Source organism: Pelmatolapia mariae, linkage group LG14 (genome assembly GCF_036321145.2).
Source record: "Pelmatolapia mariae isolate MD_Pm_ZW linkage group LG14, Pm_UMD_F_2, whole genome shotgun sequence".
Taxonomy (NCBI): Eukaryota; Metazoa; Chordata; class Actinopteri; order Cichliformes; family Cichlidae; genus Pelmatolapia; species Pelmatolapia mariae.
Genome location: NC_086239.1, coordinates 20,182,501 through 20,209,815, shown reverse-complemented (window position 1 = coordinate 20,209,815; position 27,315 = coordinate 20,182,501). Strand labels below are relative to the sequence as shown.

Genomic DNA, 27,315 nt, shown 5'->3' with positions numbered 1-27,315 from the left:
CCATAACCTTAATGTGGTCATCTGAAACACACAGCTCCAGCTGTGACCACAGCAGACTCGCCTGCTGTTAAAATCTTTGTTCAGCTTGTTTCAGAGAGTGGATGTGCCCTTTAGTTTTTAAATGCTGCAGTTTAATTCAAAAGTCGACACACCAACATATCATTATCACAATGATATTATTCATTTAAATATGTTGGACGCGAGTTCTTCGTTAAACTTCACACTGATACCCGGCAGGGTGTTGCTGAGTTTGTGCCATTTCCTTTTGACACCTCATTTGTTTTAGGTGTGAGCACTTGTGACATACACCATGTGCCACACGACCTTCAGTGTGCAAGAATGGTGCAGCACTCTCCAGAAAGCCTAAGCAGTGCTCTTCTGCAGTTGGTGTGCTGTTTTAGTGCTTCATAGATAATTGAACAGTAAAGCTCTGGGAAATATTCATCGAATATTTAAGCAATGCTGAGTTTGTAGAAATGAAAATATGGCCTCTCACATCACTCTGCTTTACCCACAAGTCCAGTGTCCAAGACAGAAGGGTAACATTGACACAGCAACATCAGTCTGTTTAACTCATCCTATGAGCCCTAATGAACTACTGTGCTCATTAGAACTGTAACAATTCTGAAACCAAGACAAAAATCACAACACACAAGTGCCCACAATATAGTATTGTTGTTCAACCATTAAATCATTAGCTCATTCAGGAACAAGTAAAATGTATAGTAATCCTTTTTTTTCCTGCTAAAGAAAAACCAGATTATGGGCCAAGCCATGATTTTGTGTAAGTGAAGGAGCAGGCTACACCCTAAATAAGTCTCATCATGCCATTTTGAATGGGCCCAAACACACTGCCCTGAGCACCAGGTGCCAATAATAAACAAATTAGAGGCAAAAGCTCTGAATTCTCTGCACCTCAGTACATAAAGTGGACCTGTTATGCTCATCTCCAACTCCATATTTACATTGTTTGAGTCTGCTAAAGTAGCTTTGCATGATCCACAGTTCAAAATAATTCTTCTTTGTTATACTGGGCCTTGGTGCAGCCCATCAGTTCATTATTTGTCTGAAACAAGCCATTTAGTTCCTCCTCTGTTAAGCTAACTTTCTTTCATTGGCTGCCTTCCACAAACAGAAGGACTGAATATTAACAGAAGTGCCATATTAGCAAAATCCCCTCTCTATGACATCATTCAGAGCCAAGAGAATAAAAAAATCTGTCTGAAACCTGGTGTTTGAAGCAATCTGAAGCCTCAACCTTAACTTGCAGGGATTATTTGAATGTACACTGATGTTGTTGTTTTTTTTTTAACTTTAGCCATGTTTAATATGGGGATCAAATATTAGACAGGAGAAATATGATAAGTGGTTTGTTATTTGTTGTGTTTATTATTAATAATTGTATTAGTTATTTAATAATGATCACCTAACACAGTAAGAACATCCTGTATATGTAATCATATTTTACATCTTGGTCACAAAAAGAAAAGCAGACACTGCAGGCTACTGAAACATGTTAAAAATCTAGTTGGTTATGTCTGCATGCCACATGCAACCTCTCCATCCTGCACCTGAAATGGAACATGTGGGTTAAATGAATGTCCAACACACTTACATCAAAAGCTCTTAATGTTTAATGCTTTGCAGACTGGTGTTTTTTAACCCAGCTCCCACTGTGTTTTCTTTCTGCCGGACACTCACACTCACAGCAGATCTGTCCCACTGCTGCTGCTCGTTTTGCATTGTCACCGACAGCCAAGCCCGTGGTACGGCATGCGTCTGTGTGCACCCTCACGTTAATAATGTCTGGCTCTAAGACTGTGTAGCTCTGCAGAAACTGGAGGCAAAAAAGGTTTGTACGTGCAGGTTCTGGAGCCACTCGTGGCCGATCGCTGTTCTCTGCTGGATCCGTTTTATGTGTGTGCGCGCACGACTTGGCCATCTGCAGAATGGTAAGTGTAGCGTGTCATCCGTCATCTGCATTGTGATGAGAAGTGAAATAAGCTCCGTTAGACAGCACATCCCCTCTGTCTCAGAGCTCTTGGTAATCTGTTGTTGACATTGACAGTGTCCTCTGAACCCAGACAGGAGCTTTTACTGTGAGAACTGTGCTTTTAATAATGTGCATGTCTTCAGATTGATGTGTTCACTGTAGTGTTGATACTGAGGTCACATGGACGTACAGTAGTTCTCTTTTCCTCTCTGTGCTCCTGGCTGGCAGCCGTGCTGCTGACAAGACTGACATCTGTAAACAAGAGGTTAAAAAAGTACGTGCCAGTGGAGTGTGAGTTTCCTGTGAAGGTTTGAATGCTCGTTAGTCAGCACAACGTATGTTTGAGCTCCATCTCTGGCGTCACAGATGAGTCAGTTGGCAAGTTGACCCGTTCGTGTTGAGGTTTGCGTGTTTTTTGTGGTTCTTGGTGTGTTTGGGCATCAAGATTAGAGAAGCGGATTACATCCGTGAGAATGAGAACAGATGGAAAGAGAAGGAGGAAGGGGACAATTATGTGTAGTTCATGTTGGAGCCCAGGCAAGTCGGGCACCACCCGAGCCACCGATGCCATCTGGTGAGGGTACAAGTTGTGGACTGACACACATGTGAGTTCATAGTGCAAATCAGCAGAAATCATCTTATCTTACTGTTATTCTGACCTTGTCTAAACAAATCTGTTTTTACAGATACACTGCTTATTAGACTCCTTAGATGATTAGAAATCAGTTCCATCTGATTGGCTGTTTTAAAGGCGAAGCTCAGACGTAACCACTGTGATTTCCAGCATGACTCTGCAGTTTTATAACAGCTTTTAGCTTGAATGAGGAGGTAATTTTTATCTTAAAACTTTAAAGATCAATCACAGAACAGAGATGAGCTGCTTTATATGCTGGAAGCTTCTTAATCCTATCATGCCTCATGTGGAGTGTCTGGAGTATCAATCACAGGTTCTGCTTGTCAATCAGTCCTGTTATAGGAGCATAACGATCTTTGCTGTATAAGATAAACAGCTCAGTCAGCAGGGAGAAGACCTCAGGAAGCTCAGAACAGCTGGGAAGAAAATCAAGGTAACTTTGCACTATTGAGCGCCATAAGCTGCTCTATTTTGAGATTTAAAAAAATTAAGTTATAGTATATTTATCTCCTGAGTAAGTCCAAAAAGGTCTACAAACCAAAGGATATTTCCAGGATAGGGTTTCTAAAGTAGTGCTTTCTTTGATTCTCTCACATACCCAGATTGCGTCTGCTTGATAACACTTTTAAAAGTTTTCTCACTTGAACAAAGCACTGTGGTTCTGTATAGTGTTGGTGTGAATAAATGTGTAATGAATGTATGAGGACTGTACTGCTGCAAAGCTGAATTTGTGACATTGGCACCATAGTTTGAAAGTTTTTTGCAATATCGTTATTTGCTGACCAACAAACTTTTACTAGTCAGCTCACCATAAATTCCCTAATGGCAGACCTTAGACCATAGTATATAACTGCATGTATACATGTATGTATGCATGCATGTTTCAGCATTCATAATTTCATCAATTCTGACAAGATTCCCAACACCAGTGACTGAAATGCAGCTCGAAACCATAACAGAGCCTCCACCATGTTTTACAGATGTAACTCTTTCCTGACCTCGTCTGTACCTATTGAAAACAATTTGAACAAAAACATTTGGATTCGTGACTCCATCAGACTTGTTGTCACTGATTTTTAAGGCCCTCTTCTTCTGGAATTTGGCAAACCTTAGCTTTTTCTGTCTGTTTCAATTCCTTATGAATGAGTTCTTGATAGCCATATTTCCATATTTCCACCAAGTTCATTTCGGATGAGGCCTTGCTGAACAGCTGATGGATCATTTTTCTGTTCATCTGTTCTAGACAGCTGTCTAGTTTCCTTTTTTTTTTTTTTTTTTTTTTTTTTTAAACATAGCATGTCTCAGCAGATGTGCAAAGGTTTTGGCTAATAACTCTTTGGGAATCACCTTGTTGGTGCAAAAATACTATTTTATGCCAGGCAAACTGTGCTATCGTTCGAGATTTTGATAACGTGTTCCCATTTATTTCATATGTGATTGTGTGACAGGCTGCTAGTAACAAAGTGTCTAAAGTTACACATTTCAAATTGGATCTTTGCATGTGGGAACAACATTTCCTTTGATCCTCTGAAAAGGGTCAGGTACAAGGACCGGACTGAAAATTAGTTAAAGTGCAGTCAGCGTTCAAAGTAAAATGTTAAGAATTTCAGAAAGTCTGCAGAACTATTGCTCAAGACCATTTGACCTGTGGCCTGAGACTTTTCCACAGTAATGTATCTTCATAAAGGTCAGTTAAAGCAAATGATTGTTTCAAATCAATTACACTTTACTTTCTTGGGACTCCTACCTCGGTGTTTACTATCCACCAGTGGCTGCTGGTTTGAGTTATACGTTTTGACTTTCAACAAAACTTTGGGAAAACAACCTCAAATTCTACAAACTATAAGCGTAATTTAACTTAGCAGTAAAAGAGCAAGCTGTTAAAGTGAACCACAGATTATTTCCTGGGAAAGCATTTTGCCTGTAGTGCACAGTTACACTTCAGTCTCTTAACTGTTTTATTCATACTGCACATGATGTAATGAATAGTCAACCTCCAGCGCTGACTGCTCCAGGGTTTCTACTAAAAAAGTAATGAATCTGGGAATAGTTAAGCTACTTGGTGTTTCCATTTGATTTCCACCTTTGGGAAGGCTGGGAACCCAGTCCAGACACTGATGCAATTTCTCTTATTGAATCTGTCCTAGACACAATGCCAACAGTGTTTCAGCAGATCTGCGGCTCCGACTCCAGACTCCGGTAGCGTTGTGATAAGACCCAGCAGGAGCCAAAAATCACACAAGGTGGTTTTTGTGTTCGTGTAATGTGGGAGCTAGACGGGCTGGAATTCAGTGTAGCACAAGCGAGGCCGCACAACAAACCCACCAGCTTCCTTTCTCCAGGGCACACAGAGTTCACCACCCGGCAGATGTTTGCCCTTTTTTGTTTGTTTGTTTTTGTTTATTGCCGCCTTTTATTTCACAGGTGTTTTTCTCCACACCAGTTGAAATAAACAACACACTGGACTCAAGTCATGCAGTTTGCATTGCGACTTCTCCTTTCCATACCCTCATTTGAAATAATACTAAGAATAAACAGTGCAGCTCATTAAAATGTACAGTTTTCTGCCAAAGGTAGTTAAAAAAAAAAGTATAATTACTCAGTTGAGGGGAAAGCAGGCCCTTTTGTTGTTCTTTGAAGTGAAGTGTAGCTTTAGCCTTTTTGTATGTAGCTAATTTTGATAAGCTGTAAATCTGCTTGATATTTGTACCGATTCTTTCTCCATTTAACCAGATTACATTATACTGTAGCATCTACACTGATGGTAATGATGCAGTTCAGTCTCTTCAAGCTGTTAGAAAAGATTACAAACAGACCTGGTCAAATACCCTGCAATTGAGACTACATTTTATATGACTGTAATTGCTCTTATTTAATGCTGTTTTCCTCCCTCTGGTTCTTTGTGCAGTTGTTTCGTAGCTCTCTCCCGGGAAAAAAGCGAAATGGGGGAAAAGAATAAAACTGAGATATTGAGACATCTTGATCCTGAGACAGATTTTGCACCAGCTGGAAATCACGCTCTCTGCAGGCCGAGCTGCTGTGAGTGAGCAGAGATGCCGGCTGAGTCCATCCCGAAGTGGTGTAACCCTTCAGATGAATGCTGCGATTTAGATTGAATGTAACAATGGAATTCCTGTAATGTCACCCAAGAGAAATCTCCACCTCCCTCCCCCCTTCATGAGCCTTTGTTGCACCTTGCCTCTTTTAAAGGGGGGTGAAAAAAACAAAGTGAGAAAAATGCTTTAGCTCTTTTCCAACAGGAATGTCTCTGTGTCAGATAAAGATCCTTAACTGAATGGAGGAGGAAGTGTAGGAAGTCTAAGTTCAGCAAATCTAGCATTTCCTTGTTGATGCCTGTTGTGGAACAATATTTATGTTCCTGCATAGATGCTGGATATCTGCTTCAAAGGGTGTCAGAGTGTATTGCGTGTTAGGGCTTTTTATCCAGTTTCTTTTAGGGAAGCTCAGGCGAACTTCTATATCAAGTTCCAAGTTTTGTGCTGCATGTTTCCTGTCTGTGTCTAAAAACACAGGTTTCCATTCTTTCCTTGCTTTGCATGCACGAAGTACTCTGCTACAGCCAAAGGCAGGACTGTTTGTCTCAAGTTCGGGGCTCGTTTGTGCAGTATATGTTTACAAAATCTTGCCCAAATACCATTAAATGAAGCTGCTACACAGTCTTTTAATCCACTGATTTGTGTTTCTTGGCAACAGTATTTCATTATTCTCATCATTTTCATCTGTCCACTCAAGTGTGCACTGATTTGTGTCCATGGCGATGAAATGTATATATTTTCTTGTTTTAATAGACAAAAAAAAGTCAACGTTTGCAGGTCGGTGGTATCATGAATCATGTCACCGCTTATGAAAAAGACCACAGTTGGTCATACCTGGATTATTCCTGTCATTTTTATTGCGATATTTTAAAATATGCCATGAATTATCATGAGCGTGAATGGTTGTCTGTCTCTGTGTGTTAGTCCTGCAACAGATTGCAACCTGTCCAGGGAGTGTATGACAGCTAGGTCCCCGCTAACAAACAACAGTCTGCGTTCATGAGCACGAGCATGCAGTTTGCTTTTTTGGGACTTTCTGACGTTTGGCCATGAGATGACCTGCTGAAAGACTGCTCATTTTGATATTACGTGCCTGTTTTTAAGTTTTTTGTTTTTAATTCCATTATATTTTCTATTAAAACCAAAAAAAACCTCTTTCCATGCCTCACAGCTGGCTTTATTTGGTTAATCTACTTTATTTAAATGCCTCTGGTACTTTGAATAGACCTTTTTAACCTCGGTGCCTTCCCTGCTTTTGAAAGTCACAATTTCTGCTGTGGAAAAGCCCCATGACCCATGCACATACTACACTTACAGTACCATCCGTGACACCCATTAACTCCTATCAAGCCGTTTCCAGTCATGAGCAGCAGGTGGCACTGCTCTCCCTCCACCGTCCCACACTGCGTCCTCTTTGTGAGAGAAATTCAGCACATACATGCAACACAAAGTCATAGAGATGATAATTTGTTGAACAGACTAATGCATTGGCTCTGTCTTTGACATTTTGAGATAATAAAATATGGTGTAGCTTACTGGACCAAATAGAGTTTTATCAAGAAACTCATTCCAGCCCTGCTGGCCCCAAGCCAACGACCCTGCAGTGTAAACATGTACACAGAGACATTTTAATTATGAGGGACAGTGTGATCCTCACAGCACTGTAGACTCTACTGTTTGACTCAAGCATGTGTGTGTGTGTGTAGTCCATCATACAGGTACGTGCATGTGCATGTGTTTGCACTCTATCTAAAGCTGTCGGTCCCTTGGGCACAGTCAGCCCTTTCAGACAGTCCACGATAATCACCCTCATGATGTGATGCAGCCAGTGAGGATTAAAGCAAGGCAGCAGTCGTCTCCCCAGACACTATCTTTCCTTACAGGAAGTAATATCTCCTGTCTATAAGCCTGTGTTTCTCATCCAGGCCAGTCCTGAGCATGTGTCACATTTAATGGATGTTTAAGTGAGATTTGCCTACTGTGTGGTTTCTTAGACTGGCACGTCTGTTGACCTGATTCTATTTGCGTTGCTTCTGCTTATGGTAGTTATTACGGCTGTATAAGTTGGCACACTTGCATCAAAAGCTATTAAGATTGGGATCGTGTTACGTTTAGCTCTTCCTCCCATAGGCAGAAAATGAACTCTCAGCTGAATTCTGCTCCTGTTTTTGTTCTCCCCTAAAAAGCTGAAGATTAGATCTCAGCCCGGACGCAAGCTGAGCTTTTATATTTTTCTTTTTTTGTTATGTTTCGTTACTGTCACATGCTGTTAGATCACACAATCACCATCATATTGTGTGTTTTTTTTGTTTTGTTTTGTTTTGTTTTTTTGTTTTTTTTGGTTGTTTTTTTTTAATCAACTGGATTTTAGCTTTATGTTTTAAATTTTAAAAAAAAAACACAGAACACTTATGAGTTCATTCACCCTTGTTCAGAACCCAACATGGTAATCACAAAATCCTTTAAGAATAAGTGAGTATTGTAAGACTGTGCAAAACACAGGGAATCTCTGAGATTAATGGAAAAGCTTTGAGCTGTGGTCCACTTAAGTAAGAGTGTGTGTGTGGGGGCGGGGGGGAGACGAAGTGTGTATTAGATAAAAAAAGATTATTTGTAGCATGTAGGCCACACACTACCTCTCCTCCCCCTCATGGACACACTTACTCTCTCTTTCTCCTCGTGCCGCTCTGGTCCTGGTACTGCCAGCTGGGAGGTCTGGACTGGATGTAAAGCCCATTGTAAGAGTTTAACTGCACAGTGCTGTTATCTTCTGATGCTTCATCCCAGGTTCTTGCAAAACCAGATTCTCCCAGTGATAGTTTGAATTATTCACAGAATTATTTCTCACATGTTTTCTGTTGGCGACAGATATTTCATGTGTGTGTGTGTGTGTATTATGTGTTAACCTCACGCATGTTGTGGCTTTAGGAATGAGGGCATGAGTTGCTTGTTGCAAGGCTTGCAGGGCCAGTGTCTTTGGTCTCCCTGCAGAACAAGTGCTTCTTCTCAAGGCAGGACAGAGGTGCGCGCACACACAGGCTCCATTGCTGCTGCTCATCTGCATAACAGCTGCAGATTGGTCAGAAAGGGGAGAGCTGGGTGGAGCTCTGGAAAAAGCTCCAGATGCAGAGAAGGCAGAGATCGAAGGTTTACCTGTTTGATAAAGATGTTGGACATGTGCAGGAGGAACTTTGAATGCCACTTGATTGCAGGGAAAGTTAATGCACTTATGTAACGCGAGTGGGGGCCCAGAAGCTAAGTGACGTCTCTTCACTGGTTTCTGTGCAATTTAAGCTGTGAGCCTCAAGGAATACCACTGGTACTGAAGATATAATATGGCAGCAAATTCAGAAGCAAACAGTGATGGAGAGGTATGTGTTTGCTGCTTTTCTTCTTGCTGACCCTGCATTTAGCAGCTGCTTGTGACTCACTCTTGGTATTTTGTTTTTTCTTTTGAGTTTCCTACATGTGGTTGCAGGTTCTCCCTGTACATGTGTTTGAATTTGGCCGCATTCAGATTATCCTCATGAAACCACGTGGGAGCTGGACCGTTCACATGAATGCATGTGACCAGGCTTGTTCTTTTTCTCAGCTAATGGTGGTTTTATGCTAAGCTGCTGGGAGTATCTGTTTGGTTTTTGCTTTTCCTTTGTGCACATCTCTAAGAAGTTAAAACGCTAACCCTGATTGACACATGCATTGATCAGATATGATGGCTTAATGCACTGAGTGTGTTTGTAAGCGAGTCTCAGATGGAGGAAGACGTCCTTTCCTGGTGCTTTACTGTGACAGAAATACATTTGAGGAAGAGGAAGCACCTGATTAGGGTGCTGCTATCTTTTTGTATTCTTTTGACTTGGAGTAGGAAATGATAAAAACATAATTTTTTTTTGTGTAGTAGTGAATATTTGTGGTCATGTGAATATTTGTATGGGCTCTATAGCTGTGGGAGAGTGTGGTGAGTTGGACTATTTCTGTCTCTCTCTCTCTCTCTGAACTGAGCCAGCTTCACACAGAGCGCCGCTATAACTATCCAAACAACCACAGCATTCACACGGCACACATGGCTCCCTTCACCACCTGCTACTGGCCTCATCACAAGGGGAAACCTTACTGGGATTCAGCCTCTCTATTCCACAACATTAAGATTGTAAAGAGGAATACACACAGTGTTGTTAATGCTGTGAAAGCATTTGTAATCATGCTTTATTAGTATAAATGCAGCTTTTATATTCATGACATCTAATTTTTCTTGGAGTCGTTTGACGAGGATATCTCCTTCAACCGGCACCTTAAGCAAATGTCTATGACTGCCTCCTTTTATCTGCACAATACTGCTAAAACTATAAACATCCTGTCTCCTGAGTGATGCTGAAAAGCTAGTCCACAAGTTTGTTACTTCTAGGCAGTAGTATTTTAATTCATTATTACCTAATGAACAGTTAAAAGCTCCCTGAAAAGCCTTCAGCTCATCCAAAATAGAGGTAATAGTTTTCTCGTACTGGCTGCTTTTCACTGAATATAAATCCCAGTAGAGCACTTCACTCTCACACTGCAGGCTTATTTGTTGTTCCTAGAGTTTCTAAAAGTAGACTGGGAGACACAGCCTTCAACTGTCTCTCTCCCAGTTTGGCTTTTGGAGACAGACACTCTCTATTTTTAATGTTAGACTTTAAATTTTCTTTTTGATAACACTAATGGTTAGGACCGTATCATATAATCCAGAGATATCCCATAGCTCTCAAAGGGTCATTCACACAGGAAGCTCAAGGCGAGCAATTGAAACAATTGACAGTAAAAAAGAAGAATACTGGTGATTGATATTACTGGGTAGTAAATACCCAGGGTTACCTAGGTAACCTGACCCTGGAACGTCCACTAGTGATAAACTGTCAGCTGAAAAGTGACGATTGAATCTCTCCCCTTTTAGACACCCCTGTAGAAAGTCAGTGACATTGAAGCGATGATGGGTGAAATCACCACTTGCAACTTCAGGGCTATAAATTGAAGCAACTACCAGTAAGAGCAAAGGAAACCACACAGGGTCACCTAGGTAACTGAGGTGTCAGTGACAAGCAATGTGCGACTAGTGGATCACTTCTTGTGATAACAACTATTAAGGCCTAGGCAGTGGATGGAACTTCCCATGATGGCAGTGAGCACTTCTTCTCCACTCTAACATGTGAAATGTTGTGGTACTTATGTTCAGCTTTTCTGCTGCAGCTGAACTCCAAGAACTCTTTACTATAGTCAGGGGTGCACATAAGTGGTCCGCAGGTGCACATTCGCTGTCAAAATAAAAGACGCGCACCAGATAAAAAGTTGCAACACGCGTTTACGTACATAGGATTTTCTGGAGAAGGACAGACATTTTTTTTAGAACTCTTAAAGATGTCGAAGAAGCAAGCTCCTTTAAGCAATTACTTTGGTGTTCCTCCACCTCCAAAGAAATGTCAGAAGGAGTCCGAACCGCAAAAGAAGCGCATATTCTCGGAAAAGTGGTTGCAGGAGGTGAGCTGGCTTCAAACAAATGATGAAAGCACAGAGATGTGGTGCAGAATATGCCGTGAAAATCCCACTCTAGCGGACAAAAACAGTGCCTTTTATATGCACGCAAACGTGCGTTGCAACTTCTTATCTGGTGCGCGTCTTTTATTTTGACAGCAAATGCGCACCCGTGGACCACTTATGTGCACCCCTGACTATAAGCCTCATTTGCCCAATCAAACAAGCATTCATGCATGTGCTGTATTGAACATTCGAACTCGCACTACTCAAGGATACTCTCACATGGGATAGTAGCTGGGGAGGCAATTCACTGATTCCGATTGGTAGGCGACCCACTCCACTCTCTTGTTTTACTGCTGTTTGTCATTAATTTTTTCTACTCTCTCACATAGTTTGTTTGTCTGTAATAGCTCTCTATTCTTTCCTTTTCTGTCTACTCTTTTTCTCCACCCCAACTCATCAGAATAGATGGCTACCCCTCCCAGAATCTGGTTCTCTCAGAGATTTTTTTTTCCTGTTAAGAGGGAGTTCTTCCTCCCCACTGTTGTCAAGTGGTTGCTCAAAGTGTTTGTCTTATTGTTGGGTTTTTTCTTTTATCTGACAGCGTAAAGCACCTTGAGGTGACTTTTGTTGTGAGTTGGTGCTATATAAATAGTGTCTTGTATTGAATTGTGGAAACACTAAAATCTAGGAGGAGCATAATATCAACACAGTGTGTATGAAATACTAATAATAATTCTCTGTCTACCAGCATACAGTAGAGAGAGAATTCGTGCCAACCATGGCACCTCATGTCAAGCAAAAGTGATTTAGCATGAAGTGAATAATAGTGCAGTAATTATTGTAGCTGGATTATATACGACTCTGTCAACTGCATTTCCTACCGAGCTGAAATGTGCTTTCATCACGGACGGTGAATAACAACACACTGCACGGCTTCTTTATGACTTTTGGCAGCTTCTGATTGCATTTCCCATGTCGTACATTTGAAGAGGGCTTTTCCCCTGAGAGCAGCATTTAATGCAACATATCACCGTCCATCAGCGCTGTGCCAGCCAAACCCACCATCTTGATCCAAAAGTAACAAAGCAGCACAGTCAGCCGCACAACTTGTTTGTGTTTGGCTAGGTTTCATGTCCTCCAATTGTTTCTCAGGGACTGCACTGCTTAGCATAAAGATTTTACTCCCATCGTAATAAATGCCACACATACTTGAGAGGTTGTTTTTCCAACAGTGGTCTTCTTGATAAAGGACTGGAAAGAACTTCAAAGGCTAGTATTATTCATCTCAGTAGCTGTGCAGAAACCTACCACTTGCCTCTTAGACTGCTTATTAAATATCATTAAGATTATTGAATCCATCTTTGTGGACTGTATATGCAACAAAGAGCTAAAATTGTTACTTTAACCCCACTTCTTACTAATTTCACACGGCAAACAGGACGTTTCAGGCGAACATCATAAGTGCATTTTTATCAGTGTTGCAGGAAATGACAAAGACGCAGCTGTTGACAAAGTAAAATATGTCCGTTCCAGAGGCAAAATGTTTGTGTCCACATACCAGTGATTAATTTTCCCTCCCTCCTTTGTTTTGCTATGTAGCAAATGTAGATTAATGTTTTTGAGTAATGTGAGGAAGTCTTTAAAGCATTTTTGAATAATGTGAGGAAGTCTCAAAAGCCATATGGACTGTTGTGTTATGAAGGCCTGTTTGGCACTACTTCTTGGGCATTGGTGTTCCTGATTTCCAGCTGGGGTTTTGTGCTTCCGATCCTCATGGTACCACTTTGGATCAGAACCAGCTACACCATGGTTTCACCCAGTTGGCAGTTTATCTGTTCTGTTTTATCTCTCGTCAAACTCTGCGTGGATTCTCTAGCGATTGGTTGCTTATTTTCTCGATGAACTCACCCTGAGCCAGTTATGGAAATTATAATTGGTTCAGGTCTCAGTGGAGACTCATTCCAGTGGGAGACTGTGTGGTACCAAAATGGAAAAATGTGACATAGATGTCAAAGCCCATCAGGTTTCATTCTAGTTAAAGAAGATTGTTTTCACGTCATCAGTTAATATTGGAGAAATCGGGATCAGGGGGACACTTCTGTAAATCTTACACAAGATTGGGGGATTTTTTTTTTCTTTTTCTTTTTTAAACTTTTGTTGGAGTCTCTTTCTAAACTTTAAATCTAGAGCTGTGTAAGTTGTATGGCTTTTCTGTGTTTGTATTGCTCATGAGAGCAGCACTAATCTTTCTATCCCTAGTCAATCATGTGTTTCATTAGCATATTGATTTATCTGCATGACACACAATAGCCTGACTTTCATTTTCTATTGGCTCGGGACTGGAAATTGCCTTTCTTTTGGCTTGGAGAAGCCAACTTTAAGAAATATATGATGGTAAGTCATGTTAAAGGGAGCTTTTGCTGATCTCAGAACATTTGCTCATATTTGAATTGTTCAGCCTGTTCACAGTAACCATTAAAGTGCAGGTTTATGGGCTTTGCTTTCCACCTGGACTGAATTGGAAAGATGGCGCTGAGCAAGTTACGCTGAAGTGCATTTTAGTGGGAATACATTTAAGCCCAAGATCAATGTGTCAGGAGATACTTGAATGGTTTTTGAAAGTTAGTGGAAATGTTTGCATGTGGAAAATGAAACTCCAGTAAAATCAACCTAAATGTCTCGCCTATGTTGAACTCTGCCTTAATAATTCCCCAGTATCCCTTTTCCTACTTTATGCATACTAGGAACACAGAATAGTTGTAATTGTTCTTGACTTGTAGTCTGAGCTGTGTTAATCTGCTGTTTTTTCTTCCAGCTGACTAAAAGAGAAAATTAATGTTTCCTTAGGTATATTAAAAAAATGAAGAGAAAAAAAAACACAATTTCCTGTGGCATTCCTTTCTTAAGACCTTTTCGGCTCTAAATTCTTAAATATCAGGGCCGAGAACACAGCGGAGCAATGGCCTGATGGCTGCTTTGGTGTGAGAGGAAGAATTTGAACCTGTTTGAACCTCATCAGTTTGCTGTACAAAGCTGCTTTAGTGCTTAGAGGAAGACAAATCCCCTACCTGCATACAGTAATGCCTCCTATCGCGGCTGCTTTTAAAGATGGAGTAAACTGAGAGTATGTTTGGCTTAAAGAAGAAATCTGTAACCAAACTCTGAAGTTGGGGTCAACTTCAGGAATGCTACAAAAGTAGAAAGGAATGAAGACACAGACACACTACACAAAAAGGTAACATTTAAGTTTCTGAAATATGTGCATACAACAGAAAAGGAATAGGAAATGTGTACAATAACTGTGTGATTCCCAGACACGATGATGTCTCCTGTAAAGACGATGCAAACTGCAGAGTTTGAAAGTGGGAGCAAGTTGCTGCATAAATTTGCTTATAAATGAGGAGTTCTCCTAAATGCTTAATGTGGTACGTGAAGACAAGTGCCTTGGCAGATAAATAGTTTATAATTAATTCATTTGTTAGCTTAATTAGTGAATTCATCAGCATTGCCGGCAGTTATGTTTATAATGAGGCAGTAAGCAGCTCGGCTTCACCTCGTGTGATCTGGTGGAAACATTTGGTGGTTACCTTTGTGATACTCTTTATTCCAAGCTGTTCTTTAAGTCAGTCATTTTCTGCATTCTGAAATTTTTAAGGGAAAAAAAGAAGAGCATTTGAGGCCCTGATGTCTCTTTGAATATGTACAGAGTATATGTGTGTCTGTGGATGTTGTATAGTTCTACAGTCCTACCTCTAAGTAGACGACTCACATGGTCAGCGATAGCCAGGCTGACAGTCAGATGGTGATGGTCCTCTGCAGAGCCTTTTCTCTAGACAGCTTCTTGTAGGGCTTTTAGTTAAAGTCATTATTCTTTTTCATTTTAGTTTTAGTCTAAATACACCACTAGGACCGATTTTAACACCAGCTGTACAATATACACATTTGGGGTAGTATATCAGCATTGCACATCAGTATATGAGTTTATCCTGTTTTTAAAGCACCAAATGTGGAGATTGGTTTTGGTATCAATAGCAGTCAGGCTCTAATTATCATCACAGTGATTGTTCCTGATGATGTAACCTAAATATCTGACTTTAGTCACCTCCTTTAGTACTCGAGCTCCCAAACAGAATGAGAGGAAATTTGGCCTCAGATCCTCTCTGGCTGAACCGATCGTTATTAGAATTGAATTTGATGTCACACTGCAAACCCTGAGCAGTTTCTGTAAGTCTTTTGTGAAGATACGTCTGCTCTTGACATATTTTATTGTCACAGGAACTGGCATTGTAGGCTTATGGAGTACAGACATTAGCTGTGAGTGGCAAAGGTTAAGAATGGGCCCTGCAAAATATGCACAATATTTGTCTTCATGTTATAACATCAGTCCACACACTGTACAACACAGTGACAAAGTAGCATCATGTTTTCTGCTCTAATGCTGCTATCAGTGTTTCCTTATCTTTTTGCTTTGTTATCAGGTTCAACTCATCAGATTAGGCTGTTTGTTGGTGTCAATGTGAATTGTCAGGCAAAACGGTGAAACAGCAGAAGATGTCAAACTCACAGTTTGTGTATAATTGTGCAAGACATGGAGCTGTGCAGCCCCAAAGTTAAGTAGATTTGATGGATGTAGTCTATGTCTGGGTTGGTGTTGCCTGTGAGCGCTGACGTGCAACTCATCAATGCCACTGATCAGCTCCCCGGGGTGCCGACCAGCTCAATGGAGCTGAAGGGCGCCGTGTCCTCTAGTGTGGAGTTGTATAAATGCTGGAGCCGCTGCTTTTTGCTTTCCAATTCCTGCTGGACTTTGTACGAGGAGCAGTTTACAAAGAAGTAAAAGGAAGAGGGTTTTAGACACAGGTGAGGCATCGAAAGAAAGGAGGTGAGAACGGGTGAACGTGCTTTTATCCACTTTACTGAGAATATGTTTGATAATTAGTTTGTTCTTTGATTTTTATTCCTGTAGTCACTTGAGTTGTTTTAGTGTGATATTCCAGATGATACACCTAAAAGTCGCTTTGAAGCTTTTTTCATATTTAAGCAAAAAAAAAAAAAAGTAGTGGGAGTCTGTTTGATGCACTTCTGTGGATTTGTAATCCAAAGCAAAATGTTGGTGATTGACACTTTATTTTATGTAGGACACAGAACCCACCATGCTGGACATTGATCTTAGGGCTTTGGTTGTGCATCAGGAAAGCAGGTCACCGATTTCCCAATCGGTGAAACTATCACTGTTTCCTCTGCCCTTAAGCTCTAAATCCCAATCAAATTAGAGCTGTAGGTCACAGGTGGAGCACCTAACCATGTGGAAACACCAAAAAGATTACATGCTAAGCTTTTTTATCAAAATTAAACTGGAAAGAAATTGGCACAGAAGTTACTTGCTGTCAAACTTGTAGTTAGCTTTTGCAATAGTAACTGTAGCTGGGAGCATGAATAGGAAAATGGCACCAGAACAAGAGGAGTGAACATAGCCTGAATCTGTATCAAATCTTTATTTCGAAACACATAACAAGAGTTAATACATATAAAAAAATGAATGAACATGATATCAAAGAAAGACATCATGTTGAAAATATTGACCATTTCCTGTTTGGGGAAAAAAAAATAATAATGAGGAAGCAAATGCTTATTAATTCCTGCCCCTATTTAGCTCATCCTATATATCCTTTTGATTTTGCAATCAAATGTATACAGACGCATATTAATTTATAGCATATATCTAATATTCAGTCCCTTGTTATATTATTACATACATCTGGTCTCATCTTTGTAATCATACCATTTCTGCTGTAAATGGTATGTTCTTTTATTCATTAGCTTTTTTAATTTTTTTGTCGTCTTCTTCCTCGTCTTTATCCATCTTACCTGTACTCCTCATGTCCTCCTTGTGGTTCATGCGTGGATCTGCGAGGCTCTTTGTTGGCCCTTCTCCATCCTCTTCTTCAACCTCCCTGTTGTTCTTTTCCCCGATAAACCTCACCACACGCATGCGCCCTTCGGATTCAAGATCACAGAGTGCGCTTTGGCCCCAGTTGCAATGGAGGACAGTGACCATGAGCATTCCTCTTCATCAGATGAACAAGACTCCTGTCCAGCTTCCCCTAATCAGAGCAGACACCATGATCATGATCACCATGAAGAGGTATCGGTGATGCCCCCCCTCCCCCCTCCAAATATATTAATTTTTTTCTGTTACTTACATCTTCAGCTGATTTCTGCCATCAAAGTCTGTAGTTTCTATGCGCTTAAGCAAAGGATTAGACATGAATTTATCTCTTTAGGGTCTAAATTTAAATTTAAAACTGTGTCACAGTGTGTGCTCACAGCTGAATTTGAGTTGCCGTGTTGCTTGCTGAATTCCACTCCATTATTTATCTATCAGGGAGACTTTAGTAACTGTAACTAGAGTCCATAACTGCGTGTCCTATTACAGAAAATTTACACTTTTAAAGTTTGCATTTTTAATGAAGAGTAAAATACCTGATGTCTAAAACAGTCCTTGTCTTTAATATTACCGATCACTCTTAAAGGAGAGTAAATATAAACACAGTATTGGAGTTCATTCATTGTTAGTTTCATAAAACAACTCGGTTGCAGTGTTCAGCTCTAACATGACTTCTCTTCATTTATAATAGAAGGTGATCCACCAGCTGTAAAGTCCCTAACATGTATCCTGTTTCCAATGAATAGTTAAAGGCCCATCCACATTCATTTAGAAATGTCATGTGTTACCCACTGGCCTTAAGCTGGGTACACTAACAGTTTTGAGTTGTCAGATATGAAAGATCTCTTTGTTGCTGTGTCTTAAATTCCTCACCATAAAATTTTAAGTTGATTTTCTAAAACTTTCTACCCTCTGGATCTCCATACCTCCCCCTCTACATTGGTGCTCTACCATTCCTCTTTTCCCTCCACCGTATTTTTTTTTTTTTCCTGTTTGCCTCGTCATCCCTCCCGCCCCCCCACGACCTTCGCTTCTCTCCAGCCCTCAAGCCATTCAGATGACTCAGAAGTGGAAAACATTATGCAGGACCCTCAGCATCATGGTGGGCACGGTCTCCACCATCACAAGCATCACCACCATCACCACCACCATCATGACCCCGAGGCTCATGATGCGGACAGGCAGGCCGAGGGCAATGACCGCCCCCACACCCCGTCATATTTGCGGCCCCCCGTGGCCGGCAGGGCCCAGTCAGATTCGGGTTCAGACTCCGGTTTGCCACAAAGCCGAAGCGTGGAGTTTGACTTGCCGTCCCCCGTCAGTCCCTCCAGGCCAAAGAGCCCCTGGGTTCGATTTGACCCATACGACAGTAGCGAGGTAATACAAGGCGCCACGGTCAGGAAGCCCCAAAGAGGGGTCAGCACAGCCCGTGTGCTGTAACATGCTGATACACTTCATACCATGTTTTATAGTCTAAAATTAATACATTGGAATTTTCCATGGTTGCAAGTCTGCCTTTTTATTTGGGCATATTGCTTTTTTGGGGGGTTCTTTTTGTTGTTGTTGTTTTGTTTGGTTTTTATTTTTTTGGTTTTGTGCTGTTGCCGTTATTGCCGTCGAAATACTGCAAATGGGACAACAATGCCAAAATATTTCAAAAAGCCGATATCAGGTTTGAAAAAAGAAACCATGGTGTACACAGCCTCTGTTTCCTTATTCCATTTTTATCTTTTTGTGCATTTGTAGGACCAGGACAAGGAGTATGTGGGTTTCGCAACGCTGCCAAACCAGGTGCACCGCAAGTCTGTCAAGAAAGGATTTGACTTCACGCTCATGGTAGCAGGTAAATCCTCGTTTTAGCATTAGCTGCTATTTGATCTTAAGACCGTGTTTGTTTTAAAAAGACGGTCTTTTCTTCTTTGTTGTTCTTTGTTTGAAGGTGAATCTGGCCTGGGAAAGTCCACCCTGGTCAACAGTCTGTTTCTCACAGATCTGTACAAAGATAGGAAGCTGCTCAATGCAGAAGGTGCGTGTGATTATTTGTTTTAAAATTTGCTGTACTACATTGTGTAATGGCTGAGGGCTGTTTACTTCTTTTTTTCTATCCTAGAGAGAATCACACAAACGGTAGAAATCACCAAACACACGGTGGATATAGAGGAGAAAGGTGTCAAATTGAAACTCACCATTGTGGATACCCCTGGGTTTGGGGACGCTGTGAACAACACTGAATGGTACAGACATCTTTAACGCATCAGATAACCCTGAGTGAATCTGAGTTACACGGTCAGCTGTTACACTTTGCCTCAGAGACTGAACGCCCCTGTGTGTTTCTGCTTTAGCTGGAAGTCAGTGGCTGACTACATCGACCAGCAGTTCGAGCAGTACTTCAGGGATGAGAGTGGCCTCAATCGCAAGAACATCCAGGACAACCGCGTACACTGCTGCCTCTATTTCATCTCACCCTTCGGTCACGGGTATGACAAAGCTGCAGTTAACCTAGCCTGCTCGTCCTCTTTATTATTACTTCTAAAAATATGGAAGATTACGTTGTTTCTGCTGCAGCACATTATCACGTGCAATGTTCAGAAATGATAATGGGACCATTAACTACACTTTTCCTCATGATCTCTGATCACATGTTTATCGCAGCCATTGTCCTGAGCGCACACGTGATATCTTCCACACAAATCTAGTGGATTGGTGTTTACTCACAGTGTGTTCAGCCTCTTAAATTGTTGATGCCCAGCATCTTTCTCAGAGATAAAGCAGCTCTCAGCTGCCCTTGGATAACTTTACATCTGATGCAGTGATTTCACACTAATCAATTGTTTGTGCTGTGTGCTGTTGTGGTAACTCTCAGCACATTTGTGCACATCCAGATCTGTGTTCATCAAGGAGCCAGAATACCATAAAATTCAAGTAATGCTGCAGAGCATTTTCAGCGTGACAGCCATGGAGAAACGGCTCCCTCTATTGGTGAGCAAATGTCTGCTGCCAGTGATTGGTCGGCCAGTGTGCCATGCAGCCAGAGACATCATCTTATGCTTCAAGTTTTTTTGGGGGGGAGGGGGGTTGTACATTTTTGCCGTCATTTGATAGTGCAGCATTAGATGGGGGGAAAAGGAGAGAGAGGAGGGGAAGGACTCCAACCCAGACTGATGCATTTCAGCTGTATGGCATGTGGTCACATGCTAAATCTCTGAGATAAACTAGGACCCCTACTTCCTTTAATTTTGAACTACAGATAAGACTTCACTGTTTCACAGTGATGCAGGAAAGCTTAGAGTGGAGAAATCTAGATGTGGATCGCCAGGTAAATCTGTTGTTGCCTGATCCTGATTGCCAGCAATTCATCAGCATTTATGAAACACTTTCAAATCTAAATGGAGTTTATTGGCACAAAATTATCTAACAGTTAATGATTATCAACCCCAGTTTAAACTTGTCTAACAGTAAATCATCAGTGGTGGCCCTTTTTGAAGTTTTCTGTGGCCTGTGACGGCAACGTGGAAAAAGCGCATGGCTTGTATATTTCATTCAGCCACAGTTTATGTTAAACCATGATAGGGCAGCCCAGAATGTGACTCGGGAAGTATTTTTCTTCAATTAGTCATCATTAGCAAACTAAACCTTCCTGACACTGATTGATAACTTTTTGCCCAGGAATGTAACTCCAGCCTCACTAATGGTTAGCGATAAACGTGCACAAACCATCATTCTACAAACACTGACCCGGCCATAAAAACTCAGAGAACCCCTAAAATAAAGTTTGTGTTCCTCATGCGCTGAAAGCTGTAGTCCTTATTGCAGTGGCCTGCTTTCAGGTGACTCACCTTTTTCGAAAATGCCCACTCTCTTGTCTACTCTACACTATCCTATCTAAAAAAAAATACTGATAAATAATAAGTGTCTCATTATCCTTTCTTGGTATGTTTTGCCTCTTCCAGCCTCCGACCTCTGGATGTGGAATTTATGAAGGCTCTCCATGAGAAGGTCAACATTGTCCCAGTCTTGGCCAAAGCAGACACACTCACCCCTGGTGAAGTGAAGAAAAAGAAAATTAAGGCAAGGCGACTGCATGTTTCATCCCACGAATCAATCTGTGAATACACCGCAGAGTGTTTTACTTGTATCCTCACAGAGGACGTTATTCACACTTTGACATCAGACATGTTTTTCCACTGTTTTTCTTTTTTTGTCTTTGCAGATCAGAGAGGAGATTGAGCAGTACGGTATAAAGATATACCAATTCCCCGACTGCGACTCTGATGAAGATGAAGATTTCAAGCAACAAGACCATGAGCTGAAGGTGATCAGTGATCTCCTTTCTTTCTTTTCTCCATCCAAGTATTTGTGTTTAGTACACTAAACTCAGCTGAAAGCAGAGTCAAGACAAATCATTGTCATTCAAAACAAATTGTGCTGCAAACAAATTTAATATTAATAAGAATTGACATTAAAATGAATGAACAGACTATATAGTCAGACCTGGTGGATTTAAGTGTTGATGAATCAGCCTCCTCTACACTTCCCGTATTGTAAGGTGGTACTAAGCACACAGTCGGTAAGCAAAAGTTATCACTACTAGCAAAACCCCTGCTCAACACACAGGTCTTTACTTTGGTCAATAAACAATAACTATCAAGAAAATCAGAATTACTTCTTAATTATGATGCATTTCATATATTTTAATTTTAGTAAGTATAGGATATATTTTCTGTGTCATACAGGCTGGTTTTGCCAGGCCTGCAGCGCTTGTTTGACCATGTGACACTTCTTTAATAATTTTATTACTACGTGTAATTTAATCAACACAGCGTTTCATTCTAACACTATGATAAAGATCTAAATACTGGTTTATTTACAGGAACAGCAATAATTGCAATAATGTAACAAATTTGAACAATATAAATATGTGACATGAGGAAAATCTTAAAAACATATAAATAAATTGAAACATTAATGATGAATTATACATAGAGAAGATTTAACGTTTTGCTTCATAAAGAGTCTCATGGTGACGCTTAACCAAACTTTGTTTTCTTATCTCCACAAAGCACTTTCATAGTGGCTTATTTCAATAACTTATATATATTATATTATTTATTTATATATGCCCTATAGACTGCCCTATACACTCACAGTGCTCTAGGCAAAGTTAATGCAAAGCTTTGTAAAGTTCATGGTCCAGTCGACTACATATGCTACGGTCATTTCAGTATGATTACAATCAATTCAATAACTTTGAGGTTTAAAATGAGGAATTCTACCTCCTGTTAAGTAAAGATCAGGTTTAAAAAGGGGAAAAAAGGTCTTACACAAGAAAGGACAAAGACATTTAAGAGGAAAGGGATATAACTGGTCTGTTGTTTGTTTGTTGTTTTTAATACAGATGTGTTCACACCCTGCCCAGCCAGATGTGATCTTTATGGCCATAACATGCTTTTAATATTACGATCTTTATCTTGACCCCTTTAGGAAAGCATCCCCTTTGCAGTAATAGGCAGCAACACTGTGGTGGAGGCCAAAGGGAAGAGGGTGCGAGGCCGTCTGTACCCCTGGGGTATTGTAGAAGGTAACCTTGACCTCACATGTTCCCCTAAACAAAGACCTCAAAATCATACATACTAAAATGCTTTCTGTATAGATGTACCATTACAAAAGTCGACAGTGAACGTGTATAAGTATTGAGTGTGTAGTTGATCCTCACTCTGTGGTCTGCAGTGGAAAACCCAGCACACTGCGATTTCGTGAAGCTGAGGAACATGCTTGTTCGCACGCACATGCAAGATCTCAAGGACGTGACCCGAGAGACTCACTACGAGAACTACAGAGCTCAGTGCATCCAGAGCATGACCCGCATGGTCGTCAAGGAGCGCAACCGCAAGTATGCTCACGCTGAAGGATGGGAGAAATAAGTTTTAGTGAGATTAAAGAAATATGGCACAAGAAAAATCAAGATGAAGATATGAATTATAACAATGTTAGAATATTGTTGTTTTGAGAAGGAGACTGTGATTAAAAAAAAATGTGTGACCTTCATATATTCTTGAGGTATTTGATGGGTTTGCTCTGACGTGTCTGGTGTAGCGTCTTAACAATGTTTGTCGGCAGCTGATTAGACATCACAGGCTTATTTACATTGGTCTGTGTTGTCACTTTGTAGTAAACTCTGTGAACTTGCTCACTGAAGCGTTTTTCCAAAACACGTGTCTCTCTGCAGTAAGCTAACCCGGGAGAGCGGCACAGACTTCCCCATCCCAGCGGTGCCCGGAGTGGCCGAGACCGAGACGGAAAAGCTAATCAGAGAGAAAGATGAGGAGGTACGGCACGCCAACCACGAACTGGAGTCGCATCACGACCACGAGCATGACTCTGCCCACAATTTTGATCACCACGAGCACTCAGACCCTCAGCCCAGCCCAGAGAGGCACTCAGATCACAAAGGCGATGAAGCTCTCTGAGTATCTTTAGCTCACAGATGATGTGTTTACCCAAAAACACGTTTTTTTTTTTAAGTGCAGTCAGATCACGTTTTGTGAAACTCACAAGAAAACAGTCTCATAAACAGGAACTGGTTTAATTATAGAGTAAACCTGTAGCCTTTTGGAGCTTTAAACTGTGACTAGGAAAAGAGATTGCCACTTACACTCACTGGAAGCACCAGGATGTTTATAACCACGCCATCATCCAGAGTTTCAAGATTAACCTTCTCAGGATTAAAGAAAGAAAAGCTGAATATAACATGTGTTCCTGCACCTCAGTTCATAACATCTGTGCATGGCAGGTCAGAGAAGGTGGGAAGGATAATGATGGGAAAGTGTTAAGACTGACAGAAAAAAACTGGTGTTAGTGGGTATTTAAAGGGCTACATACTGTGCAATACTGTGATGCTTAGTGGAAGTAAAGCAGCAAAAAAAAGTAGGGAAATTTGTGTTTGGTTGATTACTTCTTTGTTGTAACAATGCTTCTAGGCAATAAATTTTGTATTCTTATATCTTATGCATTTGTCAGTCAAGCAGCAGAGTTGAGCCCATGAAAAACTTGACGAATCTTCCCTGCCAATGCCAAACAGCTATGATATTGACTCTTGGTTGGTGTATTTTAATGGATTAGATTATTTAAGTCTGAAGAAACAAAACATACTGGTAATTTAATTGTTTAATACAACCCCAACGACCTGGCGCCCTCCTCCTCATGCTAGTCTCCAGTTTGGTCACACACTAGTTTGGGATGGCATCCTGTTCTTCAATCAGCATTTGTTCCAAATCAGCCAATGTTATGTTGGTCATTGTGGCCCAAGCTGATCCCGCAAACATGCCACTTACAGGTTTTTGGGATCAGGGGTGAGGTCAGGACGGCAGGTGGGCCATTTCATCCTCTCCACTCCCAAAATCTGGAGGTAGTCTCTGATAAACCCTTCTCTGTGGGGGTGGGGGGGATTGTCATCTTAGAGAATAGAGTTCAGTCCCAGATTGTAGAGAGATGGCCACTGGCTGCAGAATCTCATCTCGAAATCTCTCTGCATTGACATTGCCTGCAGTGATGACAAGCCTTGTTTTTCCTGTGAGGGAGATGCCAACCCTCGCAAATGCTGTTACCCCCTCAGAGCAACAATCTGGACATAACGGTCCTCCACATGTTTAGGTCCCACTGCACATGTTGCAGACACTGGTGCAAAGGGGCCTGATGGTGAAGGGCAGTCATGGTGTCAGAAGCTCAAAACAAGAGTCAATAGCAGAATTAATCATCTCTGTGGTAGAGAATGTTTTTAATGCACATAACCCACATGCTTAAATCTGCTGCTCAACCCACAAATGTATTTTCATTACACTTGTGGCACCATTTAACAGGAAATAAACAGGCATTCCCTCAGTGTAAGATTTATTACCAAGCAGCATCGTTGCAACACAGAAATAATCAGGCGAACACAAATTTCCTTACTTTTTTTTGCAAAGTTTAGTTATAAATATTACTGTTGTGAAAAGAAACCTTCCTTATAGATTCCTTTTTATTTTGGGTTTGTAGATGCTAGACTGCTGCCCTGTTAATGACTGTTTTGAGTCTCAGGAATAGATGGCTGTATATGGTTTTAATGTTGTCCTGCAATCATAATGAGTTAAATAAGCTATGTCAATACCAGTCCCTTCCCTCTGCAACACCAGACCGTGCAAAATCTATTTATTTCATTAAATAAAGAGTCTTATTTTTTCCCTCATTTGTTTATTTTACATTTTCTGTCTGATCAACATGAAGCAATGCAGTAACACCATATTAGCTCAATATACATCTTTGCCCACGGGTGTTATAGCCAACCCACACACAGCAGCAGCTGGACAAACATCTCCAGGTGAACAGGAGCTGTATAACACCTGTGTTACCTGCTTATTTCCAACAAATCTGATAGGGGAGGGGGAACTCACTCAACATGATTAGGTGATTGAGTATCTGACTGATATTAGTGATTTTAATATCCTAAAGTGCTGCTTCTGTGATAACAGATACTCTGTAGTCCAGAGTGAAGCAGCAGATGGAGGGAGCCCTTGTTTCCCTGCTGCCATTCAGCACATGTCACGTGGTTTGGGGAGAACAGGCCCATCTCCCGGGCGTTTATTGATTTGTTGCCTGTGCAGCCGTGCGTAAATGAATAGCTTACATGAAATCCCCCTTAGACTTCACACTGCTATGAAAGTGGATGCGTCGCATTCAAACGTATCACACTAACACCCGTCTCTTCTCTCTGCTCTCTTCTCCCAGCTGCGGCGGATGCAGGAGATGCTGCAGAGGATCCAGGATCATATGATCACTCAGAAGGACGGCTATTGAGAAACAAGAACCCAGTCACACTGTATACATGTGTTGCTCTCACTGGGATTTAATTTTAAAAAAAGAAAAGAAAAACTCCCCACTCCACCCCAAACAAACCTTTATTCCACTCTTGGATATTGACATCCCAAGCCACCTCTCAGCCTCATCAGCAGCATGTTATACGTGGATCAAGGACCCGGCGAGGAGGTGGTAAGACGTTTGCAGCTTAGCGACTCCCTTTATCCTCTCCAAAATCTCTGACATTTACGGCAGCACCGCTGAGAAACACCCAACTCTCCCTGTCTGCTGTTTAAAACGGCTCTCGTGATGTTCGCTTGAATGAATGAATGAAAGGTTGGAGGTTAATTCACATATCAGAGCTTTTTATTTAGCCACATGATCACAGGGTTGTTTTTACAAGTTTACATCAAAGCTTACACTTTTCTGGGTGTTTTTTCTGGTTTATTTTTTAAAAATCTTTACAGGTCAACAGACACACACACATATACATACATATATATATATATATATACTGTAATAATATAATTTTCTATATTACACCTTTTTTTCCTACTGTTTTTGTTTTTTACATGCTGTATTTAATGTTACACTGCTCGACTATGTGGATGATGGAGGTTCCTGTTGGTTAATTTGGTTTAAGGGTTGTTTAGATTTTTGTTCATTTGGTTTGATCAGTGTCTGCATGTTCACAATTATAGTTGTCACATCTGATGCCTGACGTCACAGAGTTGGCCGGTGTTAACTCACAAGCAAACTCACTGATTGTCATTGTCAACATTCGAGATGCGATGTATCTTTAAACCTGGCAGAGAAGTCTTTAAAAACCGCGTGGAGAATTCCCAAAAGTAGCAAAGTCACAAAAGGTTGTTGAAAAATACAAGACCCTAGATTTGCATGAGATGAGCGTCAAAGGGCAGGGTTGCATTAAAGGTCATGCAGTGATTTTTATTTTTGCATGAGTTTTGTGAAGATTACTCAGATTGCAGATCTGTTTGATGATCATAAACTGACCAGCTGTTGGGGGTGACAATAGTGTCTTTTTTTTTAATATATTTTTTTATATATATATATATATATATATATATATATATATATTTATTTGTTATAATTATCTTCTCACTTAAAGGGAGCTCCTACGTTGGATGAGTACTAACCTTTACATTTATCTTACAACCAATGATAAATTTAATGATCCCAATATTTTTTTTTTTTTTTTTTTGGATTGGTCTTCAAAAGTGTGAATTTTTTATTTTTGCAATAACTTAGCAACACCATTACAACCCATGAGTAATGATCAAAAACAATGAGTGAACATTAGTCTCTTGACATTTTTTTTTAATTT

The 27,315-nt window shown here is 40.8% G+C and overlaps 1 protein-coding gene across 4 annotated transcripts; it reads left to right on the top strand.

The window, feature by feature from the left end:
* Positions 1-1,855: 1,855 nt before the first annotated feature.
* Positions 1,856-26,076, top strand: septin4b (septin 4b). 4 transcript variants are annotated; one of them, XM_063494351.1, is made up of 13 exons: positions 15,971-16,076; positions 17,205-17,339; positions 18,183-18,518; positions 18,888-18,984; positions 19,081-19,167; positions 19,252-19,375; positions 19,484-19,618; positions 21,092-21,209; positions 21,352-21,453; positions 22,623-22,719; positions 22,869-23,031; positions 23,368-23,467; positions 25,902-26,076. In XM_063494351.1, exons 2-13 carry the CDS (start codon positions 17,235-17,237, stop codon positions 25,968-25,970), a joined length of 1,533 nt encoding a protein of 510 aa, XP_063350421.1. In that variant the 5' UTR covers positions 15,971-16,076; positions 17,205-17,234; the 3' UTR covers positions 25,971-26,076. The 4 variants fall into 4 exon arrangements, with proteins under 4 accessions (XP_063350423.1, XP_063350422.1, XP_063350421.1 ...); XM_063494350.1 differs by lacking the exon at positions 25,902-26,076 and having other exon boundaries at positions 23,368-25,362; XM_063494353.2 differs by lacking the exons at positions 15,971-16,076; positions 17,205-17,339; positions 18,183-18,518; positions 25,902-26,076 and adding an exon at positions 1,856-1,952 and having other exon boundaries at positions 23,368-25,362.
* Positions 26,077-27,315: the final 1,239 nt, after the last annotated feature.